General features: G+C 38.4%; 1 protein-coding gene and 1 pseudogene across 2 annotated transcripts; one reads left to right on the top strand and one right to left on the bottom strand.

Moving 5' to 3' along the window:
• Positions 1-32: 32 nt before the first annotated feature.
• On the bottom strand, positions 33-1,964 carry LOC112172884 (annotated as a pseudogene).
• A 5,870-nt stretch (positions 1,965-7,834) lies between these two features.
• Positions 7,835-12,011, top strand: LOC112172374 (receptor kinase-like protein Xa21). Of its 2 annotated transcripts, none has more exons than XM_024309687.2 (5): positions 7,835-7,973; positions 8,072-8,143; positions 8,231-8,590; positions 8,872-10,851; positions 10,937-12,011. In XM_024309687.2, the coding sequence occupies exons 4-5, from the start codon at positions 9,390-9,392 to the stop codon at positions 11,320-11,322; spliced, it is 1,848 nt and encodes a 615-aa protein (XP_024165455.1). In that variant the 5' UTR covers positions 7,835-7,973; positions 8,072-8,143; positions 8,231-8,590; positions 8,872-9,389; the 3' UTR covers positions 11,323-12,011. The 2 variants fall into 2 exon arrangements, with proteins under 2 accessions (XP_024165455.1, XP_024165457.1); XM_024309689.2 differs by having other exon boundaries at positions 8,872-10,837; positions 10,937-11,123.
• The last annotated feature ends 4,304 nt before the right edge of the window (positions 12,012-16,315 follow it).

Here is a 16,315-nt window from a genome sequence, read left to right on the forward strand (position 1 = left end):
GTTTTTGAGGTTACTAATATGTTCTTGTGCTATTCTTAAAAAAAAAAAAAAAAAAATTAAAAATCTTCTGCTAAACCTCTAATAGACTTTCTTTTTGAGAAAGCTTTCTGATGTTTTTTTATTCAAGATTTCAATGTTCTCAAAGGAAGAAAGGAACAATGCAGCAGAATACAAAGCATTTGTAATACCAGGAACAATGAGCAGTGAGGCAGCTAAATGCAAGAAGAAGCATTCTTTTAGCCCCTTGATTTGATCATTCTGTGAACCCTTACACGTAGGGAACTGCTGTCCTCTGTGTTTCAGTAGATCCTGCTACCTTCTCATCCCACACCAGATCAGAGAGTGCCATTGTCAATTCTCCCACCTTCCCTGTTGTCACAAACAAAAATAGAAAATGCATTATAACTTGAATGATTATAAATAGCAAAGTCCTCCATTCACTTAAGAAGGGAAAATGAGTTTAATCATCAAGAGAAAGTTGTTACCATCGCCAACGGGCTGTTCGTCCCACGCGATAATTGGCAACAGTGGCAGTGTGCTTCCTACAAACATCATTTCCGCTGAGCTTTTGGCTTCTTCCACACTAATGTTTCTAGTTGTCACACCTTTCAGACGCCCCGACTCAACCAACTTGGGTGCTAGTTCAAGAAGCCTTAACACGGTACAACCACCAAGGATCTTGTCAAAGAAGGGTACAATAAGCTCCTTGTCATGTGTTATAAAAGCTACATTCACATTTAGACCTTCTGCTATGTAACCCTTCTCATCCACCCATATGGAAGCAAAGGCTCCTTTGTCTTCAGCTTCCATTTTTGCAAGGATATTCGGAAGGTAGTTCACATTCTTCATTGTCGCCATTTCTGGTGACTTCATGGGAATAGAGGAAGTGATCACTTTAACCCCTTCTTTGCACTGATTGAAGTCCTCATCAATGACTACTGCATAGAATGCAGATGTTGGGCACCCTGTAGGTTGGAGCAAAAAATCACCAGGACCGGCACTCATCCAATATCTTAGAGTTCCTTTCTTGATCTGTGACCCTGCCGCCAGTTGCACAAGAATTAATGCTCCGAAGAGTTGACCGATCAAAGGGAGAGGGGATCCTTGCTTTTGAAGCTGATCTGAGGAAGCGGTTTAGATGGACATCCAGCTCATACAGGTATCTGCAGGAATCAAAATCAAATTTACAACTCAAGCTCATTCTCACTTGACCCCAAAAAAAGCTTAAGCAGTTAGGAAATGAAGCAACAATGTATATCAAGCTAACAAACTCTAGCTAACAAATAATACTAAACTTGGAAACCTAGAATTGCATGAACTAATTTTTGCAATAGAAATGTTTCAAATCATAAGTGCTATGAAACTGGAGATGTCTCAAAGAAATTGTATTGAAGAGGAAATTGTTATGCCTACCCATTTAAGAGAATGGCTGTGTCAAACACACCATGGCCTCGATGAACCATGTGATCGTCTATTGGAATCACCATCAAAGCTGGATCAAGAATGATTCCACCATAAATGCTGGAATACATGGCTGGGTATGGTTTCTTTCCTACTTTGCTCCACTTCTCATGAAGCTTTTCAAGCAACTGCAAAATTCATTAACCAGCATGAACTTACAGACCATATTGCTTCTACTCATGTAAAATTTGAAACAAAGAGTAAAAACATATGCCACAACAACCAGTGCCTAATCATATAGTGAGTCAAAATTCCAGAAGCCCAAGTTGTCTGTAAGAGTAAAATTAGTGGTTTTGAGTTCTCACCTCAGATGATGATTTGAACACATGAACCTTAAAATCCTCGACATTTCCAACCTCCAATGAATCTTCAACAAAGCAAACAATAGAAAGTAAATCAACAACAAAAGCACCAAGTATATTCACAATAAATAAAAACATTCGACTCAAATGGAAAAACTCCAAATCAGTCTTACCTGATTTCGGATCAGAAGAGGTGGGAGAATTCGGCGGCGATTTCGGAGGGGGTGATGAAGGAGAGTTTGGGCTTTTTGGAGGCGTGGGTGTTGGAATCGCCGTTCAGGGTGTGGTTGCGGTCGAGGGAGGAGGCCATTGCTGGGGGAGGAAGATTTTAGGGTTGGGGTTTGAAAGGGGGTGATGAGATTGAAGAAGAAGAGAGCATGAAATTGAGACAAGAGAGATCGAGAGACTGAGAGAGAGGGGTTTCGTGGGGGGGGGGGGGGGGGGGGGGGGGGGGGGGGAGGGGGTTTCACGATTGGGAGAGTCGTGGGGAGGGGTGGTGGAGAGACGGGGATTTCACAACTGAGAGAGCTCGAGAGAATTTGTTTCATTTTTCTTTCGACACGATGTGGCTTGGGCTGGGTGGGAGGCACAATTAAACTTCAACAAATTCTAAAGTTGCTCACACAACAGAAACCTAACAAACTGTTGTAAGAGTATCAAAATGTCAAAACATGGAGGGAAATCTGCCGCATACAGCAATTTGTCTCAAAATGTTGCCGCCTATATGTTCCCACTTTCACACAACAGAAAAGTATAACTTCTGTTGTCTAATTTCTACAGCTTGCACTAGGTTTACCTTGTGGAAGACATTCAATCAAGCTTCCTCAAAATTTGGCATCCAGTTTTCAATCACACAACGGAAATATAAAGCACCGTTGTATCAAGTAGCACAAATTTCAGATTTCAAGAGGCAACCAAGGCTGCAAAGTGGAGGGAAATCTGCCGCTAATTTTTTTAAGACTCAGACGACAGACATTACTTAAGTCCGTTGTGCAATGTAGTTCTGATAAAAAAGTTATCACTTTGTTGGCATTCACACAACAGAATATAACAAGTACCGTTGTGCAAGAAAGCTTACTTAAACACACAACGGATGATTTCTGTTCCGTTGTGTGATTAGTGTTGTGTGATTAACTTTTTGTAGTAGTGTCAATGAGGCCTAAGATTTGTGGCCTCAAATTCTAGGTGTCATGCCATGTAAGTAAATACAAATTTTATTTTCAATTCCACATAATATATCTTGCCACATCATACTATTGCAACACCAACTTTACCATTTTACATTTCCTTTTAAATGTTAGGGGGTGAATCAACTACATTAATAAATTTAATTAGGTGACGAAAAAAAAATATCAGCTATTAATTATGTATTAATTTAAGAGATATGTCTACAGATTCTTTGACCAATATTTTTCTTCATTTAGTTAAATTCTTTCCTTTAGTTTTTCTTTCTAAATGGTATTAATATATTGAATTATGTGCTAAGAAATAGACGTTAACTTTTCTTTCCAAATATTTATTAATTTCATAAAAAAAAAAGCATTAATAAATTGAATTTGGGAAATACTTATGTCTAAATTAAGAGGTAAGAAAAAATTCCCACGTTAGCAGCCATTAATTAACATCTACAATCTAGATATAAGGGAAAAACAAACAAAAAATAATAAATTCAGATCAACATTTAAACTCTAGCTACATAAAGAGAAAACAGTGAAGAAAAGAATATATACAATCATATGAATATGTATTTTTCACATTATATTTTCAAAATTTGCAGGAACCCAACAAAGGTTGAATTCATCTATATGTGTTATGCAAATCTATTAATCGAACATACGTGCAAATATATTGACTGCATTACATGAAATTTTTTATACTCTTGATTGAAGAAAAAAAAAATTGTTGTTTAAATCTAAGCATGAGTGTAATGAAAAGCAAAAAAAATGAAAGAAAGCCAAAAAGTTTTTTTTTCTGTAGAAGAAAGCCAAAATAATTTAGTGTCATTAGATTTTGGAAGGATAAGATGGTATTTTTCTCAAGAATTGCATAGCATGATTTGACAAATAAGTGATCTGTGTGGATAACATGGCATGACACCTAAGATTGAGGCCACAAATCATTATCCTAATTATTAATTTTAGAGAAGGTAATCAAGTTGCAGATGCTCTTGCTAATTTTAGTTGTTCGTCAAATGATCTAATCTAGTAGGATTTGGCACCACCCTTCATTCATGGGTTTTGTAATAGAGACTTTTTGGGTCTTCCTAATTTTAGATTTCGGTAAATGTTGTTTTTATTTTCTTTATGGATTAAGTAGTTTACATTTTATTTTGTTATTTTAATTAGACGTGGCTTTATGCCTGCAATAAGTCCCTACCGTGTTAACGTAGGGCGACGTGGGCTCTGTCCCGGACTGCACACCTTGTGTGTCTTGTCTTCCTTAGTAAGGTGGCGAGTTCTCAAATGGTCGCAACCTCCTAATGGCAGGATGAAACTAAGTGTCGCCGGACGAGTTTTCCGGTGGCAACATAGTGGGAAAGTTAATCTTATTAATATATTATGGTTTTGAGTAAGCATTTACTTTCCAATATGTCACCACCTCTGTAAAGTGAATAGAGTAGTCAGAAGTGTACTATTCGCTAATTGGTGCATGGTAGAATACATACTTTTTGTTGAGACTCTTGTTATTATTTCGAGTAGTTCTCTTTATGCTTATTGTAATTTGGGGTTAAGATTTCATGTCCCCTCATGTATTCTGCAATTTCATGAATGATCAAAGTTTAAAGGCAGCCGTTCTGGCCTTCTTTCTAAAAAAAAAGTTTGTTTGGGTCCTCCTCTTTGTATCTTTTTGTTTTATTTTTAAATAATTTTCCTCTGAGGAGACTCATAAAAGAAAAAAAGAATAAAAAAATAAAAATTTACAAGAGCCAATGCAACTTTTAAGAGGCCTAACTTTAGGAACTCAATTCAAGTCTATAACGTGATTGATTGGAGAGAGATTCGCTCTAATGTCATGTTAAATAGTTACAAACTCGCTCTAATGTCATGTTAAATAGTTACAATATCCAAACATAGCTCATGACTCAACACTACTTCATAGTAGAGACCAATATTGTGTTGGGTTTTATCACAAAAGTTTTTAGTGCATTCTAAGTTATATTTTCTTTTATTAGTTTTTTTTTGTGTATAATTCTCCAATGTCTACCAAGTACATAACGGTAGTTTTTTTTTTTTTTGAGGGAAACGGAGTCAGGCTCCATATATTTCAACGACGTCACTGCGTCAATCTAGAGGGAATCGAAAAACCCTCATAATACAAAGCGATGATCAGGTCTGCACAAAGCAGAATACAAACTGCCCAAAGCAGCCAAATTATTACTAGCCAACAAAACTGAAACCTAAAGGAACTGCAGAAAATAAAACAAGAAAATAAATCCCTAACTCCACCCTATCCCGAAGATGGAACCACTGTCTTGAGCATATTGACGCCTAAGACCCAAATGGTGTACGTCGCAACAAATCAACACAGTCACACGGTAACATCCAAGAGACAAAATAGGGTTAGACTACCCAAAAGACTACCTCCCCAAAAGCCCAGACCAGCCCAAACTAGGTGAAAAAAAGAGGAGAACTGGGCCCACAACTAGACCCAGTTCACTAGGCTGCACAACACAACCCAGCAAGACAGAGGCCCAAGCCCACTGCCAAAATCCAACTTTCTCACACCGCCCAGGCCAGCCCCGCCTTTCACCATTCCGGCGGCCTCCATCGCTCCTCCACCATCGCTGGGTCCTCCTAAAAGCAAAGAGCGATCAACAAAGGCACCTGATCCGCTTAAGAGCCGAGACCTCGACCTCCGATCTGAAAGCAACAGGTGGTGTCGAACCTCCGCCGGAAATCAGTGAACCTCCGAGAATAAGCCCTGCACCACCACGGATCTGAGAAGAAAATCGAACCCGAAGCCTTAATCCACCACCCTCATCGCCACAACCGTAAGCAGCAGTGATCGGAGCCCGTCACCACTGGATCGAAACACACCTCACCCTCGAAAGCTTCAGCCGAAAGCCGCCGCGAATCGGAGTCGCACAGCCTCGAAATGGGCCTTCGAAACAATTCCCAGAATCTGACGTCGCCAAGAAAGGATCTGCTCCGTATTCTTGCAGTCGCCCTGGTCTGGACACCGCACGGTCACCGCCGCCACACGAAACCCTAGGTTTCGCTCTCTCGAGGTCGCTCCGATTTGCTCGGAGGCCTCCTCTCAATTGATTAATGAAACCGAATGTTAATTACTCTCACATAACGGTAGTTATTAGTATTACGACTCAAAGTTTATCAATCTTAAGCTATAGGAACCTGAGTATTTAAGATACGTACACATGTTACACGGTGCATCTCATGAGAGACTGCAAGACCAATTATTACAAAAAGTTCCAAGGCCGAAGTTATTATTTTTTGAAAAGGTTCCAAGGCCAAGGTTACGTAAAATTTGTAGATTTGGAATTTCAAATTATCCACTCCTTTTTTTCTTTGACAACCTATTCGATCAGCTAGTTTACTAGATAAAGTGGTCGACAGTCAGACAAGTTTATATCTACCATACCATACAATTAAGAGGGCCACAATTAAGGAAAAGACAATGATACATTACGTGCGTGGATGCCGGAACCACATGATTAACATTGCATTGTATCTCCCATGGTCCATTAACAATTTCGCATATTTTTTAGGGTTTATCTACGATATATCAATCTAGTAATATATTAAATAGACTATTTTGATTTAAAATTTAATTTACTTCATACATTAATAGACTAGTTTGGAACTACTCTACTGTACATTTCCAGGTCATTAATATATTAATAATTGATGACCCATCAACCTCTTTACTAGTCAAGTCTTTCCACGTCTTGTGAGTTTTCATATGCTGAAAAGTCACGGCAGACAGCTCATGCTCAGCCAACCTCTCTTAATTAGTTAATTTACTTCATGCATTAGTAGGCTAGTTTGGAACTACTCTACTGTATATATCGAACTAGTCTACATTAGTATCGAACTAAGTCTCTTGATGTATTAATCCAATAATATATCGTAGCAATTTCTTTATTTGAATCTCATTTCCAGGTCATTAATATATTAATAATTGACAACCCATCAACTTCTGTACTAGTCAAGTCTTTCCAAGTCTTGTGAGTTTTTTTTTTTTTTTGGATGCCAGGACGTCGGTAGTAACCAAATTCACACACCCATGCAGTGTATCCCAGCTTTGCCCGACTAATCACTGCACCGCAGACGCACGAACCTTAGGTGTTAACTAACCCAGGTCCCTCAAATCTGTTGGCCATAGGATGGAGCTAGGAATCGAACGCTAGACCTGGGGGTTCCAGACTAGGCCGCTCGACCAGCACACCACACCACGTGGTTTTGTGAGTTTTCATATGCTGAAAAGTCACGGTAGACAGCTCATGCTCAACTAACCTCTCTCAATTAGTTAACTAGTAGTGTGTGTGTGTCTATATATACATTCAACAATCTGAAGCCAGTTCCTCTTGTAACTCTAGCTTCACTTCTCAGTGCCAATTAACAATTCCACACAGAATATATTCATTTCTGTACCTTTCATCTACACACACACACACACACATATTCAAACAATTAATGGAGAGAATTGCTTGGTTCTTCCTGCTGCAGTACTGTTGTTGTATGGCGGCTACCTGCGTAACCATGGCAGCACATGTACAAACCAACATCAGCATAGACCAGTCTGCTCTTCTTGCTTTCAAAGCCAGTATCACCGATGATCCTCATAAACTGATCTTCACCAACTGGTCAACCATCGTCCCAGTTTGTAACTGGGTTGGCGTTACTTGTGCTGCTCGCCACCACAGAGTTGCGGTCTTGAACTTATCTTATTTTGGTCTCACTGGCACCATTCCTCCGGAGCTAGGAAACCTTTCATTTCTTGTGGAACTTCGCCTCAGAAATAACAGTTTTCATGGTACCTTGCCTCAGGAATTGGCTAGCCTGCACCGGTTGAGGTTGATTAGCTTGGGATATAACAAGTTTATGGGAACCATTCCCTCATGGTTCGGGTCCTTATCCAAACTTCAAACATTTAATTTGTATGGTAATCAGTTTTCGGGTTCCATACCAGCAACCATCTTGAACTTATCTGCACTTCAAGTAATTGATCTGACGTATAACCAACTCTCAGGTATGTACCAACAAATTATCTGGGACCCTGATCTATTAGCATGCTTGTCAAGGTATAAGATGCGGTTATATATCTAATTAATAATGAATTAATTGCAGGTAACATACCAAGAGAGATTGGAAACATAACAATGTTGAAGGAAATATACCTGGACAGTAATAAATTCACAGGTATGGCTGAGATCTGTTTACTTTATTCCATTGACATAATTTAGAGAATCCGATACGATACTTAAATTTTTGTGTTTATTTTGCCAGAAATTCCTAATGAGATTGGCAGTTTAGATCAATTGGAAATATTGTTTGTGCAATTGAATGCTTTAAAAGGGTCTATTCCTATGGTTGTTTTCAACATGTCTTCTTTGACTATGTTGGCTCTATATGGAAACAATTTAAATGGTAGTCTTCCGGACAATATATGTCAACATCTTCCGAGTATTCAAGATTTGACTCTGGGTTACAACCAATTCGACGGTCCACTTCCATCGAAATTGTGGGAATGCAAAGAACTCCTTCAATTGGAAGTACCACGCAACAGTTTCAGTGGAGAAATACCAAATACTTTTGGGAACTTGACTCAGATACAGACAATTGACCTTGGCTTGAACTATTTGACAGGTACTCCATATATATTCAATAATGATATGTTTTATATATATTGTTCCTATCATTATATATTGGCCTAAACAGGTAATTTTAAGTAGTTTTGAAAAGTAAGTTTTTAATTAACAAGTATATGAAAGGGACTATAATATGAAGAAACCAGAGAAATAAAAATAGATGGAAGCTAGATTCATTTCACGGTTCATGTAATATAGGTTACAAATGATTTTAGAACATCTTTTATTCCCCAATGAAAATTTTTATAAAATGGTGTCGATTTATAAAAATTGTGGCAGGTCCTATACCACATCAGATTGGTCATCTTCCAAATTTAGAGATATTGAACCTCGGTGGGAATAACTTCAATGAGGTCATCCCATCCTTAATCTTCAATATGTCCACAATAGCAGTGATATCGCTTTTCGACAATCAGCTCTCAGGCAACCTTCCACCAAACACAGGCCTTGGCCTTCCAAACCTACAACGCTTCTATCTAGGAGGAAATAAACTTAGCGGAGCAATCCCCAAATCTTTGTCCAATGCTTCTAACCTGGAGGTCATAGACCTAGGCAGCAACCTATTATTTGGCGTTATTCCTAGCACCCTATGTACCTTGACAAAACTTCAGCTGCTTCAACTATTTGATAATAACCTGACCGTCAGTACTTCGACTCCAGAACTGGATGTTCTCTTTTGTTTGGCAAATCTTCGCAACTTGAGGAGACTAGACTTCTCAGTAAATCCATTAGATGCCAACCTTCCGATTTCCTTTACGAATACATCTCTTCAATAAATTTATTTTTACAACTGCAACATGAGGGGTGAAATTCCCAATGACATCGGCAACTTGAGCAGCTTGATAGTATTATCTGTGGTAAAGAATCAATTAAGTGGATTGGTTCCAGCCTCAATAGGAAGAATCCGAAACCTCCAAGGTCTATATTTGGAAAGTAACACTTTTCAAGGACGCATGCCAGATGAACTCTGCCAACTGAAAAACCTAGCTTCTTTGTTTTTGGGTGGCAATCGACTGTCTGGCTCTATACCTTCATGCATCGGCAATCTAACTGGAGCTCTAAGGAAACTATCATTGGAGTCTAATTTGTTAACTTCTACAGTACCATCTACCTTGTGGGGACTTACATATATCCTGTACTTGAACTTGTCATCGAATTCTCTGATCGGGTCTATCGGAGAAGATGTTGGTAATTTGAAAGTTGCCATAGATATAGATTTTTCAAACAACCGATTATCCGGTAGTATAGCAAGCAGCGTTGGTGGACTTCAAAACTTGGTCAATCTGTCCTTGGCAAATAATAAACTACAAGGCTCCATTCCTACTTCACTTGGCAATTGCATAAGCCTGGAATCTTTGGACTTATCCAAAAACAACTTATCAGGAGTGATTCCCAACTCTCTTTCAGCGCTCTCATATCTGAAGTATTTGAATTTGTCTTTCAACAGACTCCAAGGAGAAATTCCAACAGGTGGTCCTTTCAGAAACTTGTCTGCTCAATCATTTGTTTCAAACCATGGACTCTGTGGTGCAGCCCGATTTCAAGTTCCATCATGCAAAAGGAAGACTGTTAAAACTATTTTCAAGTATGTTATTCCGGGTATCTTGTCCGCAATGCTTCTAGTGACCTCCATTTGGATATTTATTATATCGAGAAAGAAGAATGTGAAAGCTGCAACAGAGACTACCTTTTTGCCACAACATCAGTGGAGAAGAGTTTCCTATGAAGAGCTTCTAAGTGCAACAAGTGGATTCAATGTGAGCAACTTACTTGGCACTGGGAGTTTTGGCTCAGTATATAAAGGAACACTGTCAGATGGGATAGATGTTGCCATTAAGGTATATAATTTAGAAACAGAAGGGGCATTCTCAAGTTTTGATGTCGAATGCGAAATGCTAAGCAATATTCGCCATCGAAACCTTATCAAAGTCATCAGTTGCTGCAGTCAAGTTGATTTCAAAGCCGTTGTACTAAACTACATGCCTAATGGGAGCCTTGAAAAGTGGTTGTATTCTCATAACTTAACCTTGAACATCTTGCAGAGGTTGAATATACTGATAGATGTTGCAACGGCATTGGAGTATCTCCATCATGGTTATGATAGACCTATTGTGCATTGTGATCTGAAGCCAAGCAACATACTACTAGATGATGATATGGTTGCACAAGTTGCTGATTTTGGTATCTCAAAACTCTTGGGTGGAGAGGATTCTATCACTCGAACCTTGACCCTTGCCACAATCGGGTACATGGCTCCAGGTGATGTAGTGTTAGTAGTTAATCTTTCAGTTTTATATATATTCTCCTTAACTAAGAAATTTTGTTTTCATCATATATATTGCAGAGTATGGAATGGATGGAATAGTGACCAGAAGAGGGGATATGTATAGTTTTGGTGTTGTAGTGATGGAGACATTCACAAAAAGGAAGCCAACAGATGCGATGTTTGTGGGGGAAATGAATTTAAAGCACTGGGTTGCAAATTCACTTCTTGCAGATGCAATAGTTGAAGTTGTTGATACCACTTTACTTGGGACAGAGGAATGTCATGACTTTGTGAGCAAGAGAGATTGTTTATCATCTATTATGAGATTGGCTATTGCTTGTTGTGGAGAATCACCAGAAGACAGGATAAATATGCACGAGGCTCTAGCCACGCTGAACAAAATCAAGATCAAATTTTTGAAGAACGCTTCAGAAGGTGTGGTATTGAGCCGTCATGGCCTCTGATTCGGTTGTTAGTTGATGTAATTGAGTTATGGCATGACTCTTTTTCCAGTTGTAGCCTGTGTTTTGTTCTGCAGTAAGAAATATTGATTTGGTTTAGTCGAGGGTAAGCTGCTATTTTCTCAATTTCTTCCACCTTATATTCCTGAGCTCATATTCGTAGAATATATATAGCTTCGTTGTAGAATGGATAATTGGAAAAAGAAGATTCAGCATTATATGGACTTCTCGCTAAGGATAAATCCTGGTATAGATCGATTGAGCTGGATTGCAATTTGGAGCTATGCACATCGTAATCATAAAGCTTGTCATGGTAGGAGTTCAAATAACTAGTAGAGGCACTGAAATGAAACAGCTTCGTTTCTAAAATAGTGAGCATAGTCACTAGTAAACTACTATACTTGGTGTTACAGGGGTCTCACCACCAACCTTCTTATACTGTCAGCAGTATATAACAAAATTAGAAGCCTAGAGCAGACATGCATGCTTGCTAACAAAGTAGAAAAATTTCCTCAAATGTCACAAAGGAAAGCCATTGAAGACCATATATCATTCTATCTCTATAGCATATATTCAATTCATGGCCGTTGATTCAGTCCTGAATTGATGTAATTGTATTATTACGTGACTTACCATCTAGCTATTTCCACTTTGTAGGTTGTAATTTGCATGTTCTGCAGTAACTAATGAACATTATGTTTTCTTTCGGATGCTGCCTGACATCAACCAAACACCACTAAATTTTTACTTAAAATTTTTTCTTGTTCTAGTTCTGGATTCATCATTGTCGATTTCGACACTAACTGACCAGGATTACATCAAACTGCAGGTTCTTATGGCGTGTCACTCTGAGCCTAAATCACAATAGAGATATTGAATGGATCCTTCCAACTAAACTCAGAATACGTCTTTATGAAAACTCCAACGTTTTGTACATGATCAACTTGTAACATCAGAATAATATTGGAAGTTTGGAACTCCTTTCTTCTTCTTCTTTATTTCTTTTCTCTGAGGTTTTTAATGTACCCTAGCTATGCTTCGGGCCATAAAAGGCTAGAAAATGACTAATTCCGGTTACTACCCTAAAATTTGGGATGAAATCAGTTCAGCCTTTACTCTATTAATTTCATCAAGAACATCTCTACACTGTTATTTCTTAGAGCATCTTTAGCAATGCTAGCTATTTTTTAGTCAAATTTTAGCCAAAATAACTAAAAAGTCAGTTTAGCTAGCCACTTTAGAATTACGTCTGTATCAATGCTCTTTATTTTAGCTAATTTTGAATTTATATTACTTTTTAAATGAATATTAAATAGTTTAAATGTATGTATAATTTGTATAAAATAACTCAAAATGAATGTTTTAAATTATAGAGAGCCTCATCTCGCTCTCTATATTTAGGAGCGAGATAGCTAAAGTTATAATGGAGAGTCACTTAGGAGTCTGGTGCAGCTGCTAAAATAGATAAAATGTTAAACATGCTCTCTAAAATAGCTAAGGAGTTAAAATAGAAAGTTTGCTAAATATGCTCTATCCAATAATTTGTACTCCATCCGTTAGTCTCCCATCAAGCATCAAACCTTGCTCACCGATACAAATCAGGCGCTGAGACCACCGTGCCAAACTTGTGCAATTGATATTTTACCTTCAGTTTGGTTGTCGATGGCATGTGCAAGAGAGAGAATAAAAGGCTCACGGACGTCCGCGACGGAATGTACAAACGTGCCTAGAGTGACAAATCGCGATTGCTAAGTTACAGATTGTTTTGGTGTTGTTGGTTAAACATTTAATGCAGATCTTTATCAATGCCTTCAACATGCTTGTTGAGTTGCTGTCTTGGCTGCCTGTCCATACCATACGTTCTAATGTGCATGGCTATCACAAATGGGCTGCTGTTAGCATAATTTACATGAAATTGGTTATATGATTGAATGATTCTGACAATTGTAAATTACATATCCATGATATACCTAATTATCTATAGCATTAATAGACTTCTACTTGAAAAGTTGCTTACATATATGATTCTTTTACTAATGTCATATGATCTAGCCTACACATTGGTAATTTTCTCTGTGTGCCTCTTGCTCATGCCGACGCATTTGAAATTTTGTACTGCTTTGGTTTGAAGACAGATAGCCTATCTTTGTAGCTGTTCTTACTGTTACAGCTGAATTTCTAGGACATATAAACTGGAACTTTCATTATTTGATATCTTATAATTCTTGTCCTGGATACTAGAGCACACAAGTTAAATAGGTAAACTCAATTCTGCATTGCTTCCACTGTCAGTCACTGGAATTGTTGTCCTCTGCTGTGGTAAAGACCGGCCATCTTCTGTCTTTATTCTGGAAGGAATTTGCTTTACTGTCATTATACTTTAGGGGACAAAGACAGATTGCGGATAAAAGTTAAACCTTCTTAATAAATCCAAGAAACTGAACTAACAACCTTGTTATCTCCGAATATGATCCCCGATCCTCATGTTTGCTACAAAACAGTAGCTAAAAGACATTTGCACAATTCTGAAGTATTTATTTTCAGAGGAAATTCTACAATGTGTTAATATATGGTATACATAAAATTACAACATTTAAGAGTTTATTTCTCCAAGCACAACGTACTTTACTCTAATAAGGACATTATTTACCTTAACAAGATTTTTTCTTAATTATCACATGATTTGTTAAAGTGATAACATGAGTCTTAAAAATAGTAAAATTACATGAAATATGACATGTATGAGAAATGTTAATTAACATACCATTGTTTTTATTCTTAATTCTTCACATTCAGCTGGCCTCCGAGTTTCGCGGTGCGACCTTGAAAGGTGAAACCTAGGGTTTCGTGTATTGGCAGGGGTGACGGCAATGGCAGGACGGCGAAGGAGAGATGGCGTTTCTGCGGTGTCTTCTTTCGACGGCGTTGGTGATCGATCCAGGTGGTGACAGGCTTTGATCCCGTGAGGGCAAGGGTGGTCGACGGCGTTGGTGTCTGGGTGTGCTAGGCTCTGTTCGTGGTTGAGGGTGTTGGACTGTGATGGTGGTTGGATCTGGGTTCAAGTTGCGGAGGTTGTTCCGATCTGATCCAGCCGAGGTTGGTCGTTTCGGTCTAATTTTGGAGGCTGCGGCTTGTGCGATGTTGATCTAGGTAGAGGTCCAAGAGCTTCCTCCCTAGACCACGACAATGCTGGAGGATCGCGGCCAGCCGCTAGACTGGTGACCGGAGGCCGTTCCCTCAAGCGGGTCTGGGGAGGTGAGAAGCAGGAGATGGGCTCTAGCTTTGGGCCTCTGCCCACCTGGGCTGCTGCTTATGGCCTGGCTAGGCTAGCCCACTCTCTTTCCACTTTCCTTTGTTGGATTAGGCCTGTTTGTGGGCTTTCGGGGGAGTGACAGATCTCTAAATTTGTTTTTGTTTTGAATAATTGAGCTTTGCTCAGCTCCTGCCTTATTCTGCCTTTGATCGTTGTTGTGTGCTGACTGATGAGTAGCGATGTACACCAATGAAGATTCTAGGCGTCAATGCTTGTCATGTTGGTTGCTTTGATTTAGAGTAGGATAGGTATAGGGTTTTTTCACTTTTTGCATTTTCCTTTTTAGTTTGGTTTATTTTGTTTTTGGTAGCTTTGCTCTATGCAGGCTGATTTGTACATCGAGATGTAATTTGAGGGATTTTCGAATCCCTTTAGCTTGACCAAGAGATGTCGTTATTATTAATGGAACCTGATTCTGTTTCCTTTAAAAAAAAATAATAGAAAAAAAGGACACACCATTGTTCTTATAAATAATATCATAAGCCCTTGAGAAAATGGCCTACAAAATGAGTTAGGATTATGATATCAAAAGTTCCATCATCCCTTCAGTAACATAGGCGGAATTTTTTTAATTTTTTTTATATATCAATTACACTATTATTTCTTGATGAAGTTCTTTCTTTTATGATTGGTATTGATTATTCTGAAAGGATTAATTGAGACATAAACCTTTTTTTTTTTTTTTGAAAATAAAGGGCTGATGCGGCTGTGCTCAAGTCTTAATTAATTAAACTGCCGAATACGGGGGGATATTGAGCCTAAACCCCTGATTACAATTATTATCGACAGAACGTCCCGAAATAATATTAGGAGTCTCTATAGAATTCATGTATTCTAACAAGCATAAATTAACAAACAGTGTTCTATTGACTACTCCATTTGCTTTGACATAGCAGTGATATAACGGAAGGATAACTCGATTACAATCATGAAACATAATTACCATAATCACAGTTTTCCTCCTATGTTGCCATCGGAGAATAAATCCAGCGACACTTGTTTTCATTCTGCCACTAGGAGGTTGCTCTCATCTAATAATGGTACACCGCCTCGCTAGGCCAGACAAGACACATTAAGTGCATAGACCGACCACTTAGCCCTACTAAACAAAGGCAGGGATTTATTAATTGCATAGTACCACAAATCATAGATGGTAAAAATAAAATAAAACCAGAAAATAAAAAAGAACCAAGCTAGGTCCACTGACTGGTCAATACATAAAATTGTTAATTTGAATGGGTTATTTGGAAATCGATCTTTTAGACGAAGTGGAAGTGGGGCGACCAAGATGAAGAAAATGAAGGTCAATACATATCTTTTTTAAAATCCGATATTTTCTATGGGAGCGAGTTAGTGTTAACATTCTCTTGCCCTACTATTTCCTATGGAATTTGTGGAAACCAATCATCTTATGTCACCAAATGTCATACATCAATTCTAAAACAGTATTTAGAGCCTATATTTTATAACCATAATGGAATAGTATACCTCATTTCAATACCTCTTTTATGAGGCATGACATTAAGATAGTGTTTCATGTGTATGTTGTATAGTGAAAACTACATCGAATTTGTGGTTTAGAATCTAGCTTAATTACTAATTCACCCCTCTGGACTTCTTAAATAGAGTAGGCCTCATCATTTAGTCCTTCGGCCCTAAGTCCGCCCGACCCTTACATTAAGG

This window comes from Rosa chinensis, chromosome 6, assembly GCF_002994745.2.
Source record: "Rosa chinensis cultivar Old Blush chromosome 6, RchiOBHm-V2, whole genome shotgun sequence".
NCBI classification, from domain to species: Eukaryota; Viridiplantae; Streptophyta; class Magnoliopsida; order Rosales; family Rosaceae; genus Rosa; species Rosa chinensis.